The sequence below is a fragment of the Petaurus breviceps genome, unplaced genomic scaffold (genome assembly GCF_028583685.1).
Source record: "Petaurus breviceps papuanus isolate PSGF00001 unplaced genomic scaffold, PetGlider_PUasm1.0 76, whole genome shotgun sequence".
Lineage (NCBI taxonomy): Eukaryota > Metazoa > Chordata > Mammalia > Diprotodontia > Petauridae > Petaurus > Petaurus breviceps.
In genome coordinates, this window is record NW_027186473.1 from 26,746,113 (window position 1) to 26,769,128 (window position 23,016).

At 35.9% G+C, this 23,016-nt stretch overlaps 1 protein-coding gene across 1 annotated transcript; it reads right to left on the reverse strand.

Annotated features, from left to right (window-relative positions):
• Nucleotides 1-1,644: 1,644 nt before the first annotated feature.
• GNRHR (gonadotropin releasing hormone receptor) lies at nt 1,645-22,602 on the reverse strand. The gene is made up of 3 exons (XM_069105047.1): nt 20,588-22,602; nt 7,906-8,125; nt 1,645-4,606 (listed from the first exon to the last, which is right to left on the reverse strand). The coding sequence occupies exons 1-3, from the start codon at nt 21,107-21,109 to the stop codon at nt 4,362-4,364; spliced, it is 987 nt and encodes a 328-aa protein (XP_068961148.1). The 5' UTR covers nt 21,110-22,602; the 3' UTR covers nt 1,645-4,361.
• Nucleotides 22,603-23,016: the final 414 nt, after the last annotated feature.

Consider the following 23,016-nt stretch of genomic DNA (forward strand, 5'->3'; position numbering starts at 1 on the left):
GAACAAGAAGGTAAAGTAGAAATAAGAAAAATCCACCAATCACCACCTGAAAGATATCCCACAAGGAAAACTTACAGGAATATCATAGCCAAATTTCAAAGCTCCCAGGTTAAGGAGAAAATATTGGAAACAACAAGAAAAAAAACAATTTATATATCATGGAGCTACAATAAGGATTACACAAAACCTGTCAGCCACTACTTGAAGGTCAGTAGGTCTTGGAATACTATATTCAGTAGAGCAAAAGAGCTGGGGTTAAAACTAAGGGTAATTTACCCAGCAAAGTTAAGTATAATCCTGAATGAAAAAAAAAAAGATATTTAATGAACTCAAAGACTTTCAGGTTTTTGTGATAAAACCCCCCAAACTTAAGGGAAAATTTGAGATAAAACATCTAGGAGAAATATAAGGTAAATGTTAAAGACCAATTATAAGGGACTCAAAAGGTCAAATTGTTTACTTCATATATGTGAAAGTATTAGCAGCCCTTTTATGATTGTCATCATTATTTGTGTAGCTTGAAAGGAAGGTATGGACTGAGCTGAGTATGATGGAGTGATTCTAAAAAAAATAAAACTCTGTAGGGAGAGATAAAAAAGAGTAATTATCTCATATAAATGAGGCAAAAAATGATGCAGAAGAAGCTAGTAGGGGGCAGGGTGGGTAGTGCTAGAACCTTACTCTCATTGGGAATAGGTTAAAGATATTTATATTTAAATAAATAAAGATATATTTATTAAAAAATAAAAATATATTATATTTTAATATATAAAGATATACATATATATCTAGAAAGGTGTAAAGGTCTTCTAAATTCAGAAAGAAATAAGAGGAAAAGTGGTTGGGCAGGGGAGAGGATAAGGAAGGGAGTCTTAGAGGGGTGGGTAGGTTAAGGAACGGAAAGGTAAGGTAGCAGTAGAAGTAAAGCAGAGGAGTGAGGGATAGGGGAAAAAGTGTGAGAAGGAAAATGAGGAAAAATAGGAAGGAGAAAAATACACAACAAGTAATTGTAACTTAGAATGTGAATGGGATGAATTTACCCATAAAATGGAAATGGATAGCAGATTAAAAATTTGAATTCCACAATATGTTGCTTTAAAGGAAACAATAAAAATGAGATATATACAAAGATAAAGGGCTAGAGTGGAAAGTATGTAAAAAGAAAGCAGGTATAGTAATCATGATCTCAGACAAAGTTAAAGTTAAAATAGATTTAATCAAAAGTGAAAAATAGAGAAACTACACTGTGCCAGCAATATTATTCAATATTTTCTTAGACCATTTAAAATACCTAGATAATATAAAATACCTGAGTTTATACCTGTCAAAGGAATCATATGAACATAATTACAAAACACTTTATACAAATAAACTCAGATCTAAATAACTGAAGTAATATTTATTGTTCATAGGTAGGTAAAGCCAATATAATTTTAAAATGACAGTTTTACTTACCTAATCTATTTATTCAATGTCATCCCAATTAAATTACTAAAAATTTATTTTACTTAGTTGGAAAGAATAATAAAGTTTATTTGGAAGAGTAAAAGGTCAGGAACTTTAAGAAACCAGGGTAAAAAAGATATAAAGGAAGTAGATTCAGCAGTATCAGACTTCAAACTATATTATAAAGTGACAGCATTGTTGAAGTCTAAAGAGAATAATTTAAATTATTTTAAATTAAACATTTTTTGTATATATAAAACCAATGTAGCCAGGAACAGAAGGAATAGAAAATTAGGGGGAAAAACCCTTTCATAGACACTCTCTAAGATAGGATGTGATTGGGTTGGAATATTGCTGGGTGTAGGAAATGAGGAGTTGGTTGATTTAGAAAAAAACATGGAAAGATTTGGACTTATGAAGGAAGATACTATCTACCTTCAGAGAAACAGATGGGAGGAAATAAGCATAGCACACAGTCTTATGTGTATGTGTATGAATGTATATGTGTATATATGTATATATAGATAGATATCTGTATATGTGTATATAATATAATATATATTATATATTCAAGCTTAATTGTAGGCTTTTTTGAGGGGAGAGAGGGAGGGGAAAAATAAAGTAAAAAGTACACAGTGGAGAACAAAAGAAAACCAACAAGAAAGCAAAGAAAAACTAGGCAACTTTGAAAACATGTAGTATTTATTACATAAGGTTTTATTGAAAAAGAAATTTATTACTTTATATTGAATCCTCTCTCTGTGTGTACATGACAATGCTTTTTCTTTTATTTTCTCATTTTGTATTTAAGTTTAAAATTTAAAAAAATTCCAAAAAGAGTTATTGTTGAGAATTTTGAGAAAGCCAGTTTTCAGTTCTGATCTGACTTAACCATAGTTATTTAGATGCAGCCATTGTTTTGATTATTTGGAAGTATCCAAAACAAGTGTATTTGTTCAGAAATACATGTGGAGTGGGTAGGAATACTTTACTCCATTGGTGACTGAAACAGGCAAAATTGGGAACTGATATGGCAAAGGAAGAAAAGACAAAGGGGTAGAGATTAGAGAAGGGAAATTAGGAGGCTTCAAGAGTAGTTGATAAGACCTGATCACAGTTAGCAATTTACTTCCCATAACACCACATGCTTTACTAAATACCCTTATTGTTCTGGGGATTGCCCCAAATGAATTAGAGGGCTTTTTTTTTTTTTTAGTACAAAGAAAATTTCAGTAAAATAATGGTCTGGTTTTGATGTTTTTTAATCTTTTGTAGTGCATTCTTATGCTCATTAAATATGCCAATCAGCCTCTTTCCATTTACTTTTTCAACTGTGGGTAACTTGTTCCCTTGTGTACGTGATCTTGAATAAAAGAGGAGTTGTGTAAATACATATGAAGTATAACAATCAAGGCAATACTCAACAGATTATTAGTTAAGAACTTTGACTGTTATAGAATACAATGAGTAAATTCTTTCCTCTTGGAAACTGGTTTTGGAATATCAAACCATCTTTTTGCCTTGTAGTTATTCCTTCCATTATGATGAGTTCTTTTAGATATTGGTCTGTAAATTATTAGCCATTGTGTTATATAAATAAGTTTCTTTCTTAGTTTTATGAAGTAAGATGGTGAAGTTAAAACCAGTAATATTTGAAGGATGTGGTTTAAGCAATAAAGTATCATTTAAGTGGCATACTATTCTTGGATCCTATTGATTATTGGTGATAGCTCTAATAGATTATACAATCCAAGAAATGTATTATTTTAACTTATGGTGAGTTCATAGATCTTTAGGAAGATAAGATGACTTTCTTATGTCCTGTGACATGTCATTGATGGAAATTAAGAGAACCTTGTATAGCTTTCATAGGCCAGGAAAGTGTAAAGCAGTTTATCTTTTGTCCAAAGACAAAAGTTTCTTGCACTCAAAGGAAAAACAAATAAACTTGTGAGATCTATTAGCATCATGTAGCATATATTGATAAGTCTGATTTCACCAGTAAAATTAGGGCACACTAAAATTAGGGTTAGAGTTAGGATGTGAATGGGTCCTATTGATTATTATTGGAAAGATACTGTCACCTTCCAGAAGAAAAGAATATAGCCTAAAAGTGATAATCCTTTATTTTTCAATGCAATTGGAGGAATAAAATATTTCATAGAGGATCAAATGGGATAGATAATACTTGCAAAAAGCTCTTAGCACAGTGCCTGGCACATAGTAGATAATATATAAATGCTTATTTTCTTCTCTTACCTTCCCTCTTCTAACAGATTAGGATTTGTGTTCCTGTGACACCCTACTGCCATTTATTTCTGCTGAATGGCTAGAAAAAGTCATTCCTTTTTCTTAATATAGCAGCATTCAATATCAGAACTGAAACTTAGAAACTTGGTGATTTTGTGGAAAGATCATCTCACTTGGATTAAAGATATTTCTATTAAATCTTTTAAAAAAGATAAATCAATGCAACAAGCTAAAAAAAAAGCCACATAGTTAATTGTTTGTAACTCTCTAAAGTTCCACTTTCCTCTATTAAACTTAAAATCAAGTTTTGAACTGTTTCATAGACAAATAACTAAGGTAGGAACCCCCCCCCCCCAAAAAAAAACAAACCGAAAACCAAACCAAAAAATAAAACTTTATTGAATTTTCCCTCCTTGAGCAATTGTAAACCTTTCTGTTGTATACACTAGGAGAATAATGAGAATCAAGAATATGTTGAACTGAGAGTTTCTTCTAATTGGACTCTGACAAAGAGCCTTCTAGAAGGAAAAGGGAGGGATGAATGGTTTGTGAAGGCTGCTGTGTTAGTATATGAACAGCTATTATTCCTGAAGTTTGTTATTCTTATTTATCATGGTTATTTGCTTCTCTCTTTTCTCTGTATTTTCTTATCTAGATAAACAAAATTAGAGAGAGAAATATCCATATATAAGTGGGTCAAAGCATGGATTTAATAAACCAAAAAGAAAGAAGAAGTGATTTACTGGATCAGATACCCTGTTTAGCATTTCTGGATCAAACCAATACCAGATTCCTAGAACATAATAGGGAGTCCAGCAGACAGTAAACAAAGTGGCAAAAGCTACGGTCATCTTTAGTGTCCTCAAACGTGCTCTTGGGATATTGTTCTTTGATCGATTCAGTTGCAGTTCTATTAAAAAAAAGGAAAAATGATTGCTTCATTTCCATTAATATCAGAAAACTCAAAAGTAGAATATAACCTACAAACAACACAGTTAATCCCACCCCCCAAAAAATCTTTCCAAGTAGCCACCAGCCTATCTTAAATAATAACAATAATACTCTTTTTCTGAAAATCATCTTTTTATCTCAGTTTTCCTAATGTTAGATAAAATGTGGAAAAGATTAAATTTCACAATACTCTTAAAATTTGTGATCCTGTCCAGACTTATTTTGTATTTGATCATCCTGATTGGTCTCTTTACACTTTGTTAAATTTAGGATTTAATTCTTAAGGAATCAACCTACAGCTTTGAAATGCCCTTGAATTTCAGTGGTAGAGAGGACATATTTCTTTTTGTGATGTGGGATTAATTTTATGATTTTAAAACAATAGCTCAAGATTGAAAATCTCAAGGAAAATAATTCCTGTACTCAAGAAAACATCTTTTTCACAATTTCTTATTCATCTAGACTTGGTGAAAAGAAGCAATATAGGCAGAGAAGAGACCAATCTTTAATGAACTGGCATTTTACTCTTGTAAAACTGATTTCTGAATAGGTCTATTAAGAGAGGCCATTTTTTGGGGTCAGGTATTAATCACTTTATTGTATTTTATGTCTGACTGAAGTGAAAGTAATAACAATATGAAGAAAATAGCTTCCCTACCCTACTCTTCCCTTGCTATTTGAAAGACATCTGAGAGCTTTATCCTGCTTATAATCACTGACAGAGCCTTTTGAGAACATTCTAACATAGTATTAAGTCCAGAAGTCATGGAAAAATCTATGTGACACTTTAAGGGATAGAGGACATGTTGTTTTTGACTCTCTGCACTTTTTGAAGAGATAAGTGATAAATGTGAGACTTAGCCTTTTTTGTCTTGAGTTTGTAATTTTATGGACTATAAACAAAACTATTTATATTTCCTACAAGAAATAAAAAAAAATAAAAAGGAGCCCAAAGGGAACATCCGGTCCAGTACAGGGATCTAACCTGACAACCAAAACACCAGACTGAGGGAATTTAGGATCTATCTTGTTAATAACTGGTTAATATCCCCTACTTCTTTACTGGCTTCTAACTTTCTTTGCAATGTTCCACCTCTTAATTTTTTTTTTTTTGCTTTTTGGAGGGCAATTGGGGTTGTGACTTGCCCAAGGTCTCACAGCTAGTTTGTTTGTGTGTTAAGTGTCTGAGGCCAGATCTGAACCCAGGTCCTCCTGACTCCAGGACGGTGCTCTATTCACTGTGCCACCTAGCTGTCCCCTCCTCCCCCACCTCTTCATTTTCAATTCCTATGTTCAAACAGGAAACACATCCATCTCCTTATTCATTTCATGCCTTCATTTCTTAGCCTCTATGGTACTGAAACTATGAAAGGAAGAACTCATTTCTGATGAGGGACCTATAATAAGGTAAAAATGATTCTAGCATTGTAGACCAACATGATGAAAGAGTGGGACAGTATAGTAAGAAGATTTGATTAAAAGTACATTTTTGCACTTTTACTTTCTGGGAAGATCAAATTTCACTTACGTGTGTGTGTATTGGGGGGGGGGTTCCCTACGTATCTGGTGTCAGCAACTTAAAAATATTGAAGTAAAATACTTTTTGAAAATATTTTCTATTGAGAATGAGTAGTTCAGTCTCTCCAGCACTCCATGTAACACAATCTTCTTTTAAAGTCTCTTTAATACTCCTTATAATGCAATCTTCTGTTAAAGTAAAGGGGCAGCTAGGTGGTACAGTGAATAGACACCAGCCCTGGAGTCAGGAGGACCTGAGTTCAAATTTGGCCTCAGACAATTAACACTTACTAGCTGTATGACCTTGGGCAAGTCACTTAACCCCAATTGCCCTGCCTTCCCCTTCCAAAAAAGTAAAAATAAAAAGAATTTAAAATAAAGGATAACTATGTATCATTTCACTGTTCAGCAAAATATCTTCCTGATGCCGTATAAAGAGTTCTTCTTAAATTAACAAATATTTTAACATAATCTCAGAGGAGTAACCATCATTGTAGGGTTTGGGGGATAGTAGACAAATGATATATTCCATAATATTTTTCTGTCATATACAAGTCTGCAGAACTTTTGAGTTGTAGAATTCTGAATGTGAAACAGAAGTTTTCCGCAAGTGATTCTATTGTCTACATGGCCATAGGCAACATTTTATTTCCAGAAATCTGTCCAATTTGTAAATTTTTTCCAGAAACGGAGACTTCACAGTCAAACTAGGGTGCAAATATCCTGATGAAAAGGTAACTTTTAAGTCTGTTGTTTGTCTTCCATTCTGTAAGAGGCCTATGATATCAGGGAGGTGATGCCATGACATGCAAGTGAATTATATTTAAGTGAGGCAGAGCTGTGCAAAGTCACCAGCCTCACTCTCTCCTTCAGAGCCATCTGGGTCCGGTGGCAAGATACAGGTCAGGATGATTGGAGATGGCCCTGGAGGCAGCGGGAGACCCTGGCCTTTTTAAGCTAAGGTCTTTTCCAGGTCTCAGTTTGACAGAGGCAATGGCCATTCAGTGTTTAAGACGAGTCAAAAAAAAAAAAATCAATCTGGGAGGAAAAGACTGTCAGGGATTCTGGCCAAAACAGAAACAATTGCTTTTTACCTTCGCTCTGAGCTAATCTGGGCCCAAACAATGACCAAGTGGGACTTGGTCAACTAATGAGAGCCAGAGTGATTTGGCTTTAAGGTAGGGTCCTTAAGAAAAAAAAATGGTTTTAGGTATCAAAATTTATATTCCTTTGGGCAAAGCACCCACAGGTAAGGGTATGATACTCTATGTGAACAGAAAGAAAGGAAAGAAAGAAAGAAAGGAAGAAAGAGAAAGAAAAAATGGAAGGAAGGAAGAAAAGAAGGAAGGAAGAGAAAGAAAGAAAAAGAGTGGGACAGCTCCTATTTTCCACTCACAGAGGTTGTTGTTTGTCCTTTGTTCTGGAAGAGGAGCTTGACATCAGGGAAGTGATGCTATGACATTCCAGTGAATAGGACTTAAGTGAGAGAGGGCTGTGCAAATTGAGTGACTGGTGCTATATCTCAGTCAGAAAGAGATAGCCCCTTTAGTAGGGAAATGGGAGGCCTGGAGGAGTAAATAACCATGGCTAGAAAAAAATCCTGGAATAACTGCCACACAGAGGTAAGGCAGTCTTTATTCTTGTTTGTGATGGAGCTGGACAGGATTTCATCAGTAACAGTAATTGCACCTGTTCAAAAACTGTGTATTTAAGATTTAAAAAAAATTATAGAATACATACCATGAGGATTCTGATGAAGGACCTGGGTCAAGGTCAAGATGATCTTAGCATTGCACACCAACATGATGAGAAGAGGAATGATGAAGAGGCAGCTAAAGGTCAACAGGTTATAGAAGGCCTCCTGCCACCACTCTGGAAAACTGCAGTGTGTTACACATTGAGAAAAATTTCCTGTCTGTCCCGAGATATCCTCTACATAGATCATCCTGAAAATGTATAACTGTAGAAGGGAATTAAAAAAATAAAGGGTGGTCTGATGTTCCCAGGTTATATTTTCTTCCTGAAAGCTTTCACTAATGCTTAGTACCACACCTTTAAAGTGCACTTGCTAAAATTAACTACACAGGTGATTAGCATTTGTTTAAAATGACTACCTGATGTTATCTTCAAAGAAGGTGAATGAGTAGCTGTCTTGAGAACTTAGCAGGTATCAGTTGAGATTTGGAAGCAGAGACTGACACAGATAACCAGGAAGGCTATTTAAAACCAAACTCCAAGTTGCTCAGGTGAAATTCCTTGTGATTATGGCAAACAAAGGGAAGTGCTTCCAAATGCCTCAGGCTTGGTTGTAACTAGCTCATATAGTACGGTACATACACCTAAGCCATCTATGACATGTCACAAAGAGAGTTCTGGGCCTGGAGCCTCAAAGACCTGAGTTCTAAACCTGCCACAGACAGTTATAGCTATTAATTGTGTGACCATGATGAAATTACAGCACCTCCCTAAGACTCATTTTTGTCATCTGTAAAGTGTGGACCCTAATAGCAGCTGCCCCACAGGGTTGTTTTGAGGATCAAATGGGATAATATACATAAAGTGCTTTCTAAACCTTAAAGTGCTATCTAAATGTCATCAATGTTATTATTGATTTTAGCGAAGGAAAACTCATTAAGTTGGAGAAATGTATGAGCAAGTATAGCTAAAGTTGTTTTCTAGTTTGGCATTTTTAAGGTGGATGGAATGAATCATCATGAGTTCGTTCAGTTTGCAAGCAGTTTGAAAACGTTAGGTGTGTAAAATTTTATTTTTTCTTTATTTGTTCTGACCCCATTTAACAAGGTGTCTAATCTTCTTACTCATCTCCATAATTTTTTTTTTAACTCAGAATGCCCCCCCCCCCAAGATTATCAGACTGTGAGAACATGAGCATCTACCTGAAATAGGGATTGTTAGAACACTCCCTATCACTAATCTCATCCAACACCCAGATGCCTAGCAAATCCAGACAAAAAAGGGGAAGAAGAGAGCAGAATAAGTATTACATAGCTCCTAACTATATCTGGCACTGTGCTAAGTGTCTTAGGTTAACTGATTTTGTGTACATTTTATGATTTTTTTTTTAAGTGACTATATGGTGGGGCTGGTACTAATTTAAAATTTGTGGTGAATTTAGAAATTTTTTTCTGTTTACATTGAAAACACCCAGTATATATCTAACATCTAATGGAGAGAGAGCAGGCCTCAAAGCTAGGAGAGACAAAGGTTCAAGTCCCACTTCTGACAAATATTGACTGTGTGACCTGGGCAAGCAAATTAACCTTTAAGTGATCTAGAAAACTCTCTAAAACTATTGATTTCAGAGAATGTGCCCACTGGCTTTAGTAGAGGGAGTTTGAAGAAACATGGAAAGGAGTTCTTTATACCAGTAAAATTATAGAACCAGGCCCTATCCTTACATTAAACTTTGAACAAGTGGTTTTCTTGAATTTTTTCTTTTTCTTTATTTTTGGCCAATGCTTCTGTTTTTCGTAAATATGCCAAGTAAATGTACACTCACATTTGCCCTTTAACTCTTTTTAGGTTAAAACCTAGTACCAATATTTAATTGAATGTTAGAATCAAAGATTTAGTGCTAAAAGGAACCTTAGAGGTCCAACCCTTTTATTTTACAGGTGAGGAAGCAGGCCTGTGATAGGAAGAACAATGCAATTTTTGTTTCTCTAGCATTTAAGTCCTGATTGAGGACATTAAAGTAAAAACACAAGCATTCAGGGCTTTTTTTTTTTTTCAGCAAGGGAGTTTTGTTTTTAACAAAACAGATCACAAAAAAAAACAAAATAAAACAAAAAATTCAATTACTAATACAACCCACTAGAGGGAGTACAGTGATCACAATATTAGTGTTAACATCAAGAAAGAAAATGAATGACACTTCATCCAGTTGACTCTCTGTCTCTGTCTCTGTCTTTGTCTCTCTCTGTCTCTCTGTCTCTGTCTCCTTCCTTCCTTCCTTCCTTCCTTCCTTCCTTCCTTCCTTCCTTCCTTCTCTCTCTCTTCCTTTTTTTTTCTGCTTAGAGAAGACTAACTGGATTTCCCTGTAACTTGGAAGAGAAATTTTTATTTACACATACACATATGTATATATATATATATTCATTCATTTATTTGTTATCTTAAAACATAGCTCAAAATTTCGGCGGCAAATTCAACGCCACTGGTGGTATGAATGGGTGACTTATTTGAAAAATAGAAATTTCTTATTTTTTCTGTTTGTTTTCATTAGTTCTCAGATGTAAGTATGTTTGCAAACTCTTGAAAGCTGATTAGTTTAATATCTTGGAATTAGGATTAAAATTTTTTTTTATGGAATTGGGATTTTAAAAAATCATCTTGCACAACATTCACCTATATTTTATAGTTACCAAAATCATAATGAAAATATGATGAAAGTGACTTTGAAGAATAGTACCAATTTTGTGGCTTATCCCTTTTATTTAAGTTATTAATTACCTGTACAATAATATATTTTGAATCTAATCCATTCTGTCTTTCAGGCCAACATTTACTTACTTGACTGATTCTTTTTGCCAGTGGTACTTTTATTTTTTTTTTTTCATTGTTTTAAAATTCAGCCCTCTAAGGATATTAGCCATGAAGGGAGGGAGACATAGGAGATTATCTTCCCATTATAGAATGGTAAGATAAAGTGAGTTTTGTAAGGATGGGAGAGATGTGGGGTACATATTTGTAGGCACAAAGGAAGGAGCCATTAATTTTGGGAGAATTTGAAGGTAAGAGAGTGAAGACAATAGTGTGGGCAATTTGCTGGAAAAGATGAGAGATGGGTACTTATAGATAGGTTGACTTTAACATGGAGAAAGACTACCTCTTCATGCAAGATTAAAGTGAAGGAGTAGGTAGTGGGGAAGATGTCAGAGTGATGTGAAACAAGGATGATGGGAGAAGAGGAAACTTGTCAAGTGGCATAATTTTTTTCTATAAAGATGAGGTCCTCAATGGAGACCATATAGGAAGGGAGTGCTCCAGGTAATTTGAAGTGAGACAAGAAGACTTTGAATTGCTATGTATCTATAGATATATAGATGGATAGATAAAAAGAGCTGCTGTTTTTTATGACAAAATTCATTATATTATTGAATTAATGACTATGGTTAATTTTGTATACTTTGTATACTGCCAGGTCACCCCCCCCCCCCGAGAGTCTACCAATTTTACCAACAATATTTGAGTGTATTTGCTTCTCCATAATCCTACTGTCATTAAACTTTGTTATTTTTAGTTATCTTTTCCAATCTGAGGGATGGGATATGGGATCTCAAGGTTATTTTAATGTGTACTTCTCTTAATATTAGTTGCATTGTACATTTTTTGGAGGGCAAATGTTCTGTTTATATCTGTTGACTAGTAGTGATCAAGTGCTGTTCTTGAATATTTGTATTAGCACATTATACATTTTAAATAAAATTTTATCTGATATGTTAATCACACATATTTTCCGTAAGGTGTTATTCTTCTAATCTAATTTACTATCATTTTTTTGTGCAAAAGTTTTTTTCAAACTTTTATGTAATCAGTTATGTTTCTCTTGCTCTCTTTGGATGGGAGGGATTGTGTAAAGCTGTGATAGTTATGGTCAGGTACTTAAGGCCCATCTTAAATTGCTAGAGCTGTTGCTTCCCATAGGGATGGGGATAGGGACTGAACCTCTGATTTCACTGGCATAGAAAACTGCCTTACTTATTATGTAGGTTGGAATAGTCTCCACAACTTATAGTCTTAGAGAGTTGCCTAGAGCACCAAGAATTTAAGGGGTTATCTGGGCAGTATGTGTCAGAGATGGGACTTAAACCCTGGTCTTTTTGGCTTAAACATTAACACACTAGCCACTATGCCAGATTACCTCTCATTGCTATCCTATAGGTTGTTATTTTAGGGATTCAGTATGCTCACCACCCTTTGTGTTGTTTTAGAGATTTAGTAGACTTTCTGCCCTTTCTCCTTATTCTCTGTCTTAATTTTTCCAAGCAGCTAGGCTTCCTACTCCCATTCCTCTTCAACTCTTTTTTTTGTTTGTTTTGAGGGGGCAGGAGAATAGGCGAAAGAAAATGGTGGTGAGAAAAGAAAGCAAGTGATCCAGTGGTTAGAATGGTGGCGTTCATAACAGCAATAATTTTGATCTTCTCTAACTCCTTTCTCTGCTTCTCTCCACCCTAATCCTGGATAGCATGTATCGTTAGTTTGACCAGCTCCACCTCGTTTCTATTCAATTCAATTCAATTTAACAAGCCTTTATTAGAGGACATTTAGCAGGGAGATTGGAACATATATGTTACAAATAAGCTCATTCAAGGAAGGAGAGAGTGCACTTACAAATAGGAAGATAAGCAGAGGCTTCAGATAGGAGGTGGCATCTGAGTTGAGCCTTGAAAGAAACTAAGGATTCTGAGATGAAGTAAGGAGGGATACAAAAGCACTGAGGCAGGAAATAAAACTCTGAGTTTAGAAAATAACAGATAGATGACTTTGAATCATAGATTTAGAGCTAGAAGTAAATTTTGGTGGTTTATTTTTAGTTTCTTTCCTTTTTTCTCCGTGTGTGTGTGTGTGTGTGTGTGTGTGTGTGTGTGTGTGTGTATGACCTTAAATTCACAGGATCATAGTTTTAGAGTCTGAAAGGGCCCCAAGGATTGTCTTGTCCAACTCGCTCATTTTCCAGATGAGAGAACAGAGTCCCTGAGAAGCTTCGATGTGCTTAAGATCATAAGTGGTATGTAGCAGAACTGCTATTTAAACCCTGGTCTTTTGACTTCAGAGTCCAGCGTTCTTTTGTCAAAATTTCTATAGTTTTTTGTTGTTGTTGTTGTTGTTGTTGTTAAGGGAGACTAGGGAAATAGTGTAGCTTGTACCCTGGAAGTAGTCCCTTAGTTACTTTTTAAATTTCACTTAATTTTTTTTCATGTTTCTGCTTCCTTTATTCCCTGGGCCCATCACTATCAGTGTTGGTCCCTGTCAGCTGGCCTTCTTCCACGACCTAGAAATCTATACTTTATATTTCTTACTTAGAAAAAAGCAACTTTTTTTCCCTGCATTTTCCATTTCCCCCCAAAAATGCATTTTCCTCAAAATATTATCTCTGAAAATTACACTTTTTAGAATCACAGTATGTCAGAGGTGTCAGTGCCTCAGAAGGCATTTAGTTTAATCCTTTCCTGACCACAAATTTCATCTACAAAATCCCCAAACAAAGTTATTCATATTCTGCTTGAAGACCTCCCCAAAAGGGAAGTCTATCCCTGTGTAACTTATTCTTCTTTTGATTAATTCTAATCATATAGTAAAAGTTTCCTTCTATTTAGCCCAAATTTGCTTCTTTGAAACTTCCATCTATTGTTCCTAGTTCTTTTTTGGGGGCCAACCAGGACAAGTCAGATCCATCTTCCACATGATAACCATTCAGATACTTGAAAATGAGTATCATAGAACACCACCAACCCCATCCTTTGCTTCTCCTGAATAGTTCTAGTTAATTTACCAATTTAACAAATATTTATTTGGTGTCTATGTAAGGCATTGTGATATATGCTGGGGGAATACAAAAACAAAAACAAAATGATCTCTGCTCTCAAGGAGATTATATTCTACTGGGCAGTAGGTGGTGGTGGGAATTTGTTTTAGTATGTGCACAAATAATGTAGTACAGAGATAATTGAAGAGTTAGAGAACCCTAACAGGGGAGAGAAGGGGGTAGAGAAAGGTGTGTGCTTAGAGAAGGCTTAATGGTAGCAGTGGTATCAGAGCTGAGCCTTTAAGGAAGACAATGATTCTGTGAGGTGGAGATGAGAGAGTGCATTATAAAGGTGGAAGATGGTGATGGAGAGTTAGATTAGGGGATAGACCAAGAGTCTGGTTTCTCTGTAGGGTAGACTTTTTGAAGAGCAGTAGTATAAAAAAAGATTGGAATGATCTTATATAAAAATGATTGGAAGTAGGAATGGGAGCCTATTGTAGAGGGTCCTAAATGCCAGGGTAAGTTTGCATTTGTAGGTGCTGGGGTGCCATCAAATTAAAAAAAAATATTGATGCCTTTTGTTTTTTACACATCATTATACAAAAGTACCTCTCCCATGCAGAGAACCATCCCTTGTCACAAAGAACAGTCAAGCAAAACTGATTGACAGGCATTGCATTTGAAGCTGGGACATTCCATACTGACAGTCTCCCACCTCCCTTAAAAGAGGAGGGGAGTGTGTTTCATCACCTGGTCTTAATTCAGCTTCCTTTTAGTTTTATTTTTCACTTGCATTGTTATTGTTTATATATATATATGTATATCTTCTTCATCTTCCCATGTTTCTATGAATTTGTTAATCAACATTTTTTATGGTGAAATGGTATTCCATTGAATTCATATATCTCACTACAGGGTTGGTTTTTTGTTTGTTTTGTTTTATTTTTTGAGGAGGTCGACATGGTCAGAGCTTTGTAGAGAATATACTAGAGAGTAGAGGGGAGAGACTGTTCAGGAAGTTTTTACACGTAAGATGTGATGACCTGAATTAGAGGAATAAATAGATGAGTAGAGAGGAAACAAATACACGAGATGTTCTTTCAGTTGATCCTTGTATGACATGTTCTACTGTCCCTCTAACTGCCACCCTGATATTCCAAAATATGGTCATGTAAACTCCGAGAAAACATTTTCACATATTTTTAGCTCAAACACTAACGAATGACTCACAAATTTTGCCTGTAGGCCTATGTTAGTCTTGATATTTAAAACTGTCATTAGAATGCTTCCCATCAACATAGGTAAGCTAATTAGTGAAAAAATATCAGATTCTGTGTGTCTCATGATTTTAAAATGATCAAGTTTATGAGATCTAATTTTGAATTAGTTATGAATACACCTAATTCAGGTGTAGTTACAACCTAATATCATGTAGTTATAGCCTAACAACAGATTGTTTTAAATCAGATCTACAGCTAAGGTCCATTGGCTATTTTTGAAAAAACATAATTCTTGGGAATTATATTCCTAAGAACCCAGTTGTTATCTTGTTATGTCTTAGTAAGTATAGGCTTCAGAGTGAGTGGAATGGATGCAATTTGGGTAGTAAGTATATTATACTGAGTTGGCCAAGCTTCTTAGTCATTGATTATGAAAATTTTATGAATTTAGAGATATACAACCTTTATTATAGTGACTGTTTTTTTTTTGTCTCAGCTATTCATTCTCATACTCAACTTTTCTAAACTTTGTTTGTCCCAGTTTACTAAAGCTAACAACTCCTGAGACTTCTACAGCCATCAAACCATTCAAAGTCCCCACCAATATAAAGATCAGGTTTTTGGAGTTGTTGGTTGTAGGAAGGTAGAAAAAGGGGAGGCAGCGGTCAATTATGTATTTCTGCAATTCTGGTTTAGTGAAAGGGCTGCTAAATGGTGCAATACTTTGCCTGGAGTTAGGAAGATGACTCTTCCTGAGTTCAAATCTGACACTTCAGATGCTTCCCAGCTGTGTGACCCTGGGTAAGTCACCTAACCCTGTTTACCTCCATTCCTCATCTGCAAAATGAGCTGGAGAAGGCAATGGCAAACCACTCCAGTATCTCTGCCAAGAAAACCCCAAATGGGGTCATGAAGTGTCAGACACAATTGTAAATGACTGAGCAGCAATAGTGAAACCAAGATGAAAATTAAATGTAGATCTCCTAATTCTTAGTCTAGTGCTGCTACAAATAAACACATACTAGTAAAACAATAAATGCCAATGTTAGAGGAAAAAAGTTTTAAGTAGTTATTTCAGTCACAAATAAACCATATGAAAATGTGTCATTCTCAGATGGCATAGTTATGGAATGTGGTGAGACACTAGGCATATTGGTTAAATGTTATAGTTCATAAATGAACTTGCTTTGTCTTTTGCCAGCTGAGTTGAGTCACATAACTGAAACCGCTTTAGTAAAGGGAGATATTTTAATCAAAGCACTTTTTCTAATGCAGTTGAGAATTATAGTCCTTTAAAAATTCACATAAAATTCCCTGGGAAAGATTGATAGAATGCTTTGCTCTTACATGTTGCTAAATTGAAAAATCAGCTTACTTATTTCCCTTTTGCCATTTAGATTTATGAATTTGTGCATTATCTTTTTAACATATGAAGATTTTTTGATTCACTTAAATCAATATTTGATATGTATGTCCTCTAGAAAAGATCTTTAGAGAAGAATAGAATGATGATATTTTCTTTGTATCCAGTATTCAACTCTGATCTTTTCCTTTCACAATGATGTCAAACTGAAGCAATTAACATATGATATTTGGATAGTATGCCATAAAAAAACAAAAACAAAGAAAAAGTAGAGATGGGGTAATCATATAGCAAAGGTGAGGAAGAACAGATTGATAGCCCAAATACTGCTTGAGTAATCCCTGTAGATATGCAGGTAATCACTGTAATCTCTTCTGAAAGAATTCCAAGAGGAAAGGATATGGATAGATTGTTAAATGTACTGATGAATGGAGATTCTATCCTGATAAGATCTTGGCTTCTCAGAAGTAGAGAAATGCACTATTATGTGCTCTATTAAATTTTACTTTCTATCCACAAAAGTTCCATTTCCCCTATTTTCTGTGTACAAATCTGATTGACCTGATTACTATGCTCCTGTTAATCTATGTACATATGCGCACACATATATACATACATACATGCATAGAAAACACAGGGAAACTGGTCCTTTGGTGGATACAAGGCAAGTCCTAATAACATATATATATATATATATAATCAATTACATACTTTGTTCAGGTTTGCAATCTCAATTGTACACTAATCTTATACTTCCAACTGCCTAAATGTTTAGCAGTCACAGCAAATTTAGTGTGTTTTCAAACAAGTTCATCATCTTTTCTTCCTTAACCCCCAAATTAGCTTACCTGTTCAACTTCCCCATTTCATTCAGGGATGTCACCATTTCCCCAGTTTCCTATGGGTTGGAGTCATTTTCTTTCTTTCTCTCTTTTTTTTTTTGAAGCAGTTGGGGTTAAGTAGCTTGCCCAAGGTTACACGGCCAGTTTTTTTTTGTGTGGGTGTTAAGTATCTGAGACCGAACCTATCCCAGGTCCTCCCGACTCTGGGCCGGCACTCTTACTTACTGCGCCACCTAGCCACCCCAGTTGGAGTCATTTTCAATTTCCTTATGTTTTACTTCTATAGTCAACTTGTCAACACATCTGATTGTTCCTTTTTTTCAGAATTTATTTTTTTTCTCCATAATTTCTGTTCCAACTGTCATTAGTCAGAGACCTTATGATTTTATTAAATTACTACAATAATCCTCTAGACAGTCTCCCTGGTCTCTTCCCTCTCCATGTAATTCTATATCTCAGCACAGTTTAAGCTCCTTGAGGAAAAGGATTATTTTTTGTCTTTTGTCATTTGTTTCAGTCATGTCTAAATCTTCGTGATTCCCTTTGAGGTTTTCTTCACAGAGATACTACAGTGGTTTGCCATTTCCTTCTTCAGCTCATTTTACAGATGAGAAAACTGAGGCAAACAGGTTTAAGTGACTTGCCCAGGGTCTCACAGCTAGGAAGTGTATGAGGCCAGATTTGAATTCAGGAAGAAGAATCTTCCTGATTTCAGGACCTGTGCTCCTTCCATTGTGCCACCTACCTTGCTTTATACAGAGTGAGTACTTAGAAAATTCTTACTTGTTTACTATATTGCTACTAACCTAATTTTTCTAACACATCACTTTCATAGAATTATTCCCCTGCACAAGAATTTATAATGGCTCTCTATTGCCTATCACATTAAGTCAAAACTCCTTTTTTACCTCTTTCAAAATTCTCTGTAATTTGGTGCCACTTTATCTAAGTTTTTTTTTTTTCTACCATTACCTCAAATGGATCCTTTATACTAGCCATAGGAACCTCTTCACTCTTCTGTGAAGAGCACTATGTCCCTTTTTTTTTCTATCTGGAATGCTTGTGTCTTTTTCTTCTTCTTCCAAATTTTCAAAGCTCTTTTTTATCCCATCTCTTCCTTGAAACCTCCCCAATTACTCTGGTCTACCTCAATCTGTGTCTACTCTGAATTTCTATTGAACTAAAAGTCAGCACCATGAAGTTTCTTACTCAGTTGTCCTCTAATTATTCCATGTGTGTTATTCCTATCTCCTCAACTAAATTATAAACTCAAAGATAGGGATCGTATCCTACCTCTCTTCTATACCCACTTAGTTCTTAGCAGACTGTTGGGCATATAGGAGCATAGACTTAGAGCAAGAAGGACATCATTTAGTTGGCATCCAATAAATATTTCATTTTTTTTTCTGAATCAAGACCAACCAACTAACAAGTCACAGTGGCACCTTTATAGGAACAAAGACTTAGAAATTTTCATGAACTGGCTTCAAATGAAGACTTTTAACTTTTTCCATTAAATGAAATACTTTCATACCCTCTTTCAAGGAGACAATTTTATTTGACCTTTTCCAGCATATTCAATTTTAGAGAGACTAATGATATCTGTGTTTATATTTTACTTTTGCAAGGAAATAATTTTATTTTTTGTTATTTCATCAATACTTCCAATTATCCCTTAAACTGTCTTGTTTTTACTCTCCTAGGGTAAATTTAGAGACTTAGTAATTAGATTTGCCAAAAAGGTTAAGTTGAAGAAATGATAAGGAAACCCTGATTTCTACTTCACTGAGCTATTTAAATATCAGACTGCATCCCTCTTTTTTTCTTTTTCTTTTTTTTGTGCTTTTTGGAGGGCAGTTGGGGTTAAGTAACTTGCCCAAGGTTACATGGCTAGTTTTTTGTGTGTGTGTGTGGGTGGGTGTTAAGTGTCTGAGGCCGGAACTGAACTCAGGTCCTCCTAACTCTGGGACAGCCTCCCTCTTTTTTAAAGAAAATTTATTTTGCAGCCAGGGAAGTTCAAGATTCTCAGATTAGTCCCTGATGGGGGTGATAGTGTATGTAGAGAACATCCTTATTAGCTCATCCTTCGTCCACACCTTGGGTTCATTAGAGTACATAAGGGAGTAGAAACAATTTGCCTGTGGTTAGGGATCTTTACTGTTTGCGAGAGTTTTTTCTACTTTCCAGAAGAAACCAGATTTTTGGCTATGATTGCCTCCATTGAAAGTCCTATGCTAGGGGCAGCTAGGTGGCTCAGTGAATAGAACACCGACCCTGGAGTCAGGAGGACCTGAGTTCAAATCCGGCCTCAGACACTTAACACACACACACACAAACTAGCCGTGTGACCTTGGGCAAGTCACTTAACCCCAATTGCCCTCCAAAAAGCAAAAAAAAAAGAGTCCTATGCTAAAAATCACATTCTTCAGGTCAATTAATTAGTCAGATATTCAGAATTTAACTTTAGTTCTCTGCAGTAAGTGAAACTAATACCTACTCCAGCCATATATCCTTCTTGCTGTATAATTATTGCCTAGGGCCAACAAAGCCCAAACTCAGCATCTGGTAAAAAATTTTTTTTGTCTTTTTGGAGGGCAATTGGGGTTAAGTAACTTGCCCAAGGTTACATGGTTAGTTTTTTATGTGTGTGTGTGTGTGGGGGGGGGGGTGTTAAGTGTCTGAGGCCAGAACTGAACTCAGGTCCTCCTGACTCCAGGGCTGGCGCTTTACTCACTGTGTATCTGGAAAAATTTAAAATTTCACAAGCTGGCCTTTTTATTTTTCCTTTTTAAGTTAATCCTGGGATATAAGTATATAGCTTAAGGTACTCCATGTAATAAATTATATTACAACATCTTTTTTGTTTGTTTTTTTGGGGGGGGAGGGGGGAAGGCAAGGCAACTGGGGTTAAGTGACTTGCCCAAGATCACACAGCTAGTTAAGTGTCAAGTGTCTGAGACTGGATTTGAACTCATGTCCTCCTGACTTCAGGGCCAGTGCTCTATTCACTGCACCATCTAGATGGCCCTTGTTTGTTGATTTTTTTAACATTGTTCTCTCTCCTTGTGAATCACATACTCCTAGAAACTCCCTATATTGTAGTGTCCATTCTATTCATGTATCAACATATTTATCCAGTATCAATGTCTTGCCTCATATACCAACTGTGTGACCCTGGGCAAATCACTTAACCATTTTTAGCCTCAGTTTGCTCATCTGCAAAATAAGGATAACAACAGGACTAACCTCATAGGGTTATTGTGAGGATCAAATGAGATAGCATATGTAAAAGCAGTTTGCAAACTTTAAGATGCTACATAAATGTTAGCCATTATTATCAGTTAATTGATTGGTCAATTAATTAATTTTACTCCAGTGACTAGGGTATTAAGGGAGTTTGAGGCTATCCTTAAGGGCTGAAAAGGTCTTTCCTAAATGTTAGGTAAGAAATATGGAGTGTCAATGCCTAATAAATCCCATTACTCCAATAAGAAAAGATGTTTACCTGTGGCCCAGCAAAGACAATACTGAGAAACCAGGCTACACCAATCATAGATTGTCCAGCCTTTGTGTTGCTCTTCACAGCCAAGGGTCTGGTGATGGCCAAGAATCTATCCAGGCTGATCACTACCATGATGAAGGCAGGCGCGTACATGGAGAAAAGCTTTAGGTAGCTGAGAGCTTTGCATAAAAACTCCCCAGCATACCACTGCACCGTCACATTCCATATCCCATCTAATGGCATAACAATCACGGTTTCCAGCAGATTGGCTAGTGTCAGATGCTTAAGAAGTACCTTCATCCGAGTGAGCTTCTTTACTTCTTCTTTCTTCTGGGACTGCCTCTGCAGCTTCATTAGAAAGGAGGCATTGAAGGCTGTAGAGACCAGGAAAAGAAAGAAAGTAACCATTACCCGAATTTTCCCAGACAAAGTCAGCGTGGGGAGATCCATGTGTGTCATTGGGAAGCTACTATTAATGAATGAGCATTGAGTTTGTTCCTGCTCAATGTAGGCTCTGTTTGCCATAGCAGTATGCTGATAGACCTTGTAAACTTATGTTTCTGGTACTTCTGACTGTGGTGACAATTCATAAAGTCGGGTTTTATTCTGCCTTACCTAAATGGAAGTGTCCTTGGCATAGATCTGTGTCAAATTATGTTCCCTAGGTACTTTGGACTTTATGTGAAAGATCAAGGTGAACTTGTTTAGTGAGCATCTAATCTAAGCAGGTGCCAAAGCAGATTATGTTGAATACTTTCTGAGGGTCAACTGTAACTATAGTATTGGAACAGATGGCTTTTGTAATCCCTTTCAAAGTCTAATTCACCTTCATTTTTCTTTCTAATAGAATAGGAGGCAATCAAGTCTTATTTTGACTTTAAGAATTTACTGATTTCATTATACAAGTACTATTGAGGTCTTTAAAAATTGTTGAATTTTAGTTGTATAAAGAACATACACAGAATGAAATAGGAATGCTGAAAAATAAACTATTTAAAACCTGATAGTCCAGTAGAGGTTAATGTTTACTGCTTACATATTCAAGCCATTAACAAACTATTCAAATCATCTTTCAAAAAATAAATGGCATAAACATAGAATGGGGAGAGATCAATTTCAGTAGCTATTCATTTTAAAGACAACTACAGTATTTAGTTGACCAGAAATTCAGTACATGCTAATGAATGTAATGGGGTATATCCTATATAGGAGGAATTAGCATCTCAGCTGTGAGGGCTTTCTGAGACCTTTTCAGGATTGCTTATCCAGCTTTAGTGTTCACATGATTCACCAGTTCTCACCTGTGTCTCCAAGAAGCTGTAGCATGTGCAGTAGCTGTATTCTGGTAAACTGTCTCAGAAGACAGGCTAAATCATGTTGAGGGTAACTGATAAGCCTCAAACATGTTGGTGAGTTAGGGGAACATCTACCCCTAGTATGTGAAGACTTTCCCTGGCCAAATGAGCAGATGAGAGCAATTTGTTCCAAAGGGCATGAAGGTAGCTGAAGCAGGTGCTGTGGAGTGCTTAGAGCTTGGTCAGGCATCAGACAGTAAGGTCATCCACTACATCCTGGGTTATTCTTTACCAGTCATCTTGACTTTTGTCCTGCCACTGGACCTCGATGACACAGGAAGAGAGAGTGAAGCTGATGACTTTATGCAACTCTACCTTACTTTAATCCAAATCAAGACATCACCTGTGATGTCATTAGTCCACTTAGAAAATGGAGGACAAATAACAATGCAAGCTAATAATATGATATGACTACAAAAAAAAAAAACAACATACAAACAAACCAAAAGACAAATGTAGTCTTAGGCTGCCTTCATAGCAGTATAGCATCAAGAATGAGCAAAACCAGGGCGGCTAGGTGGCGCAGTGAGTAGAGTGCTGGCCCCAGAGTCAGAAGGACCTGAGTTTGGATCCAGCCTCAGACACTTAACATGCACACATACAAAATACTAGCTGTATGATCTTGGGCAAGTTACTTAACCCCAATTGCCCTCCAAAGCAAAAAAAAAAAAAAGAATGAGCAAAGTGAAAATGTAAACATATTCTATTGTTGTGGGACCATATCTCCATTCTGGGTGCCACTTTTTAAGAGACATTAATAAGCTACTGTTTGTCAGAGGAGTGTTACCAGGATGGTAAAGAGTATGAAAACCATATTATTCAAAGAACTATAGAAGGAAGTGGTTTGATTTGTTTAGCCTAGAAGACTGATAGAGGAAAGGGTAGCTGCCTTTGGATATTTTAAAGGCTATCATATGGAAAAGAGATTGGATTTTTTTCTCTGTGGGGCAAGAGGGTAGAATTAAGATTAATAGTTGAAAATTATATGGAGAAAGTTTAGCATAGGGGAGAACTTTCTAAGAATTAGGGTTCTTCCTAAATGAATTAGGCTATCTTGTGAGAGAGTGAGCTGTGCAT

What these genes read in the sequence shown, in the direction of transcription:
- GNRHR (XM_069105047.1), bottom strand. Translation starts at nt 21,109, where the DNA reads ATGGCAAACAGAGCCTACATTGAGCAGGAACAAACTCAATGCTCATTC. An exon ending in TTGTCTTTGCTGGGCCACAG is followed by an intron (nt 8,126 to 20,587) that starts GTAAACATCTTT and finishes TCCCTTCTACAG; the next exon opens with TTATACATTTTCAGGATGAT. An exon ending in CCTTCATCAGAATCCTCATG is followed by an intron (nt 4,607 to 7,905) that starts GTATGTATTCTA and finishes TTTTTTTAATAG; the next exon opens with AACTGCAACTGAATCGATCA.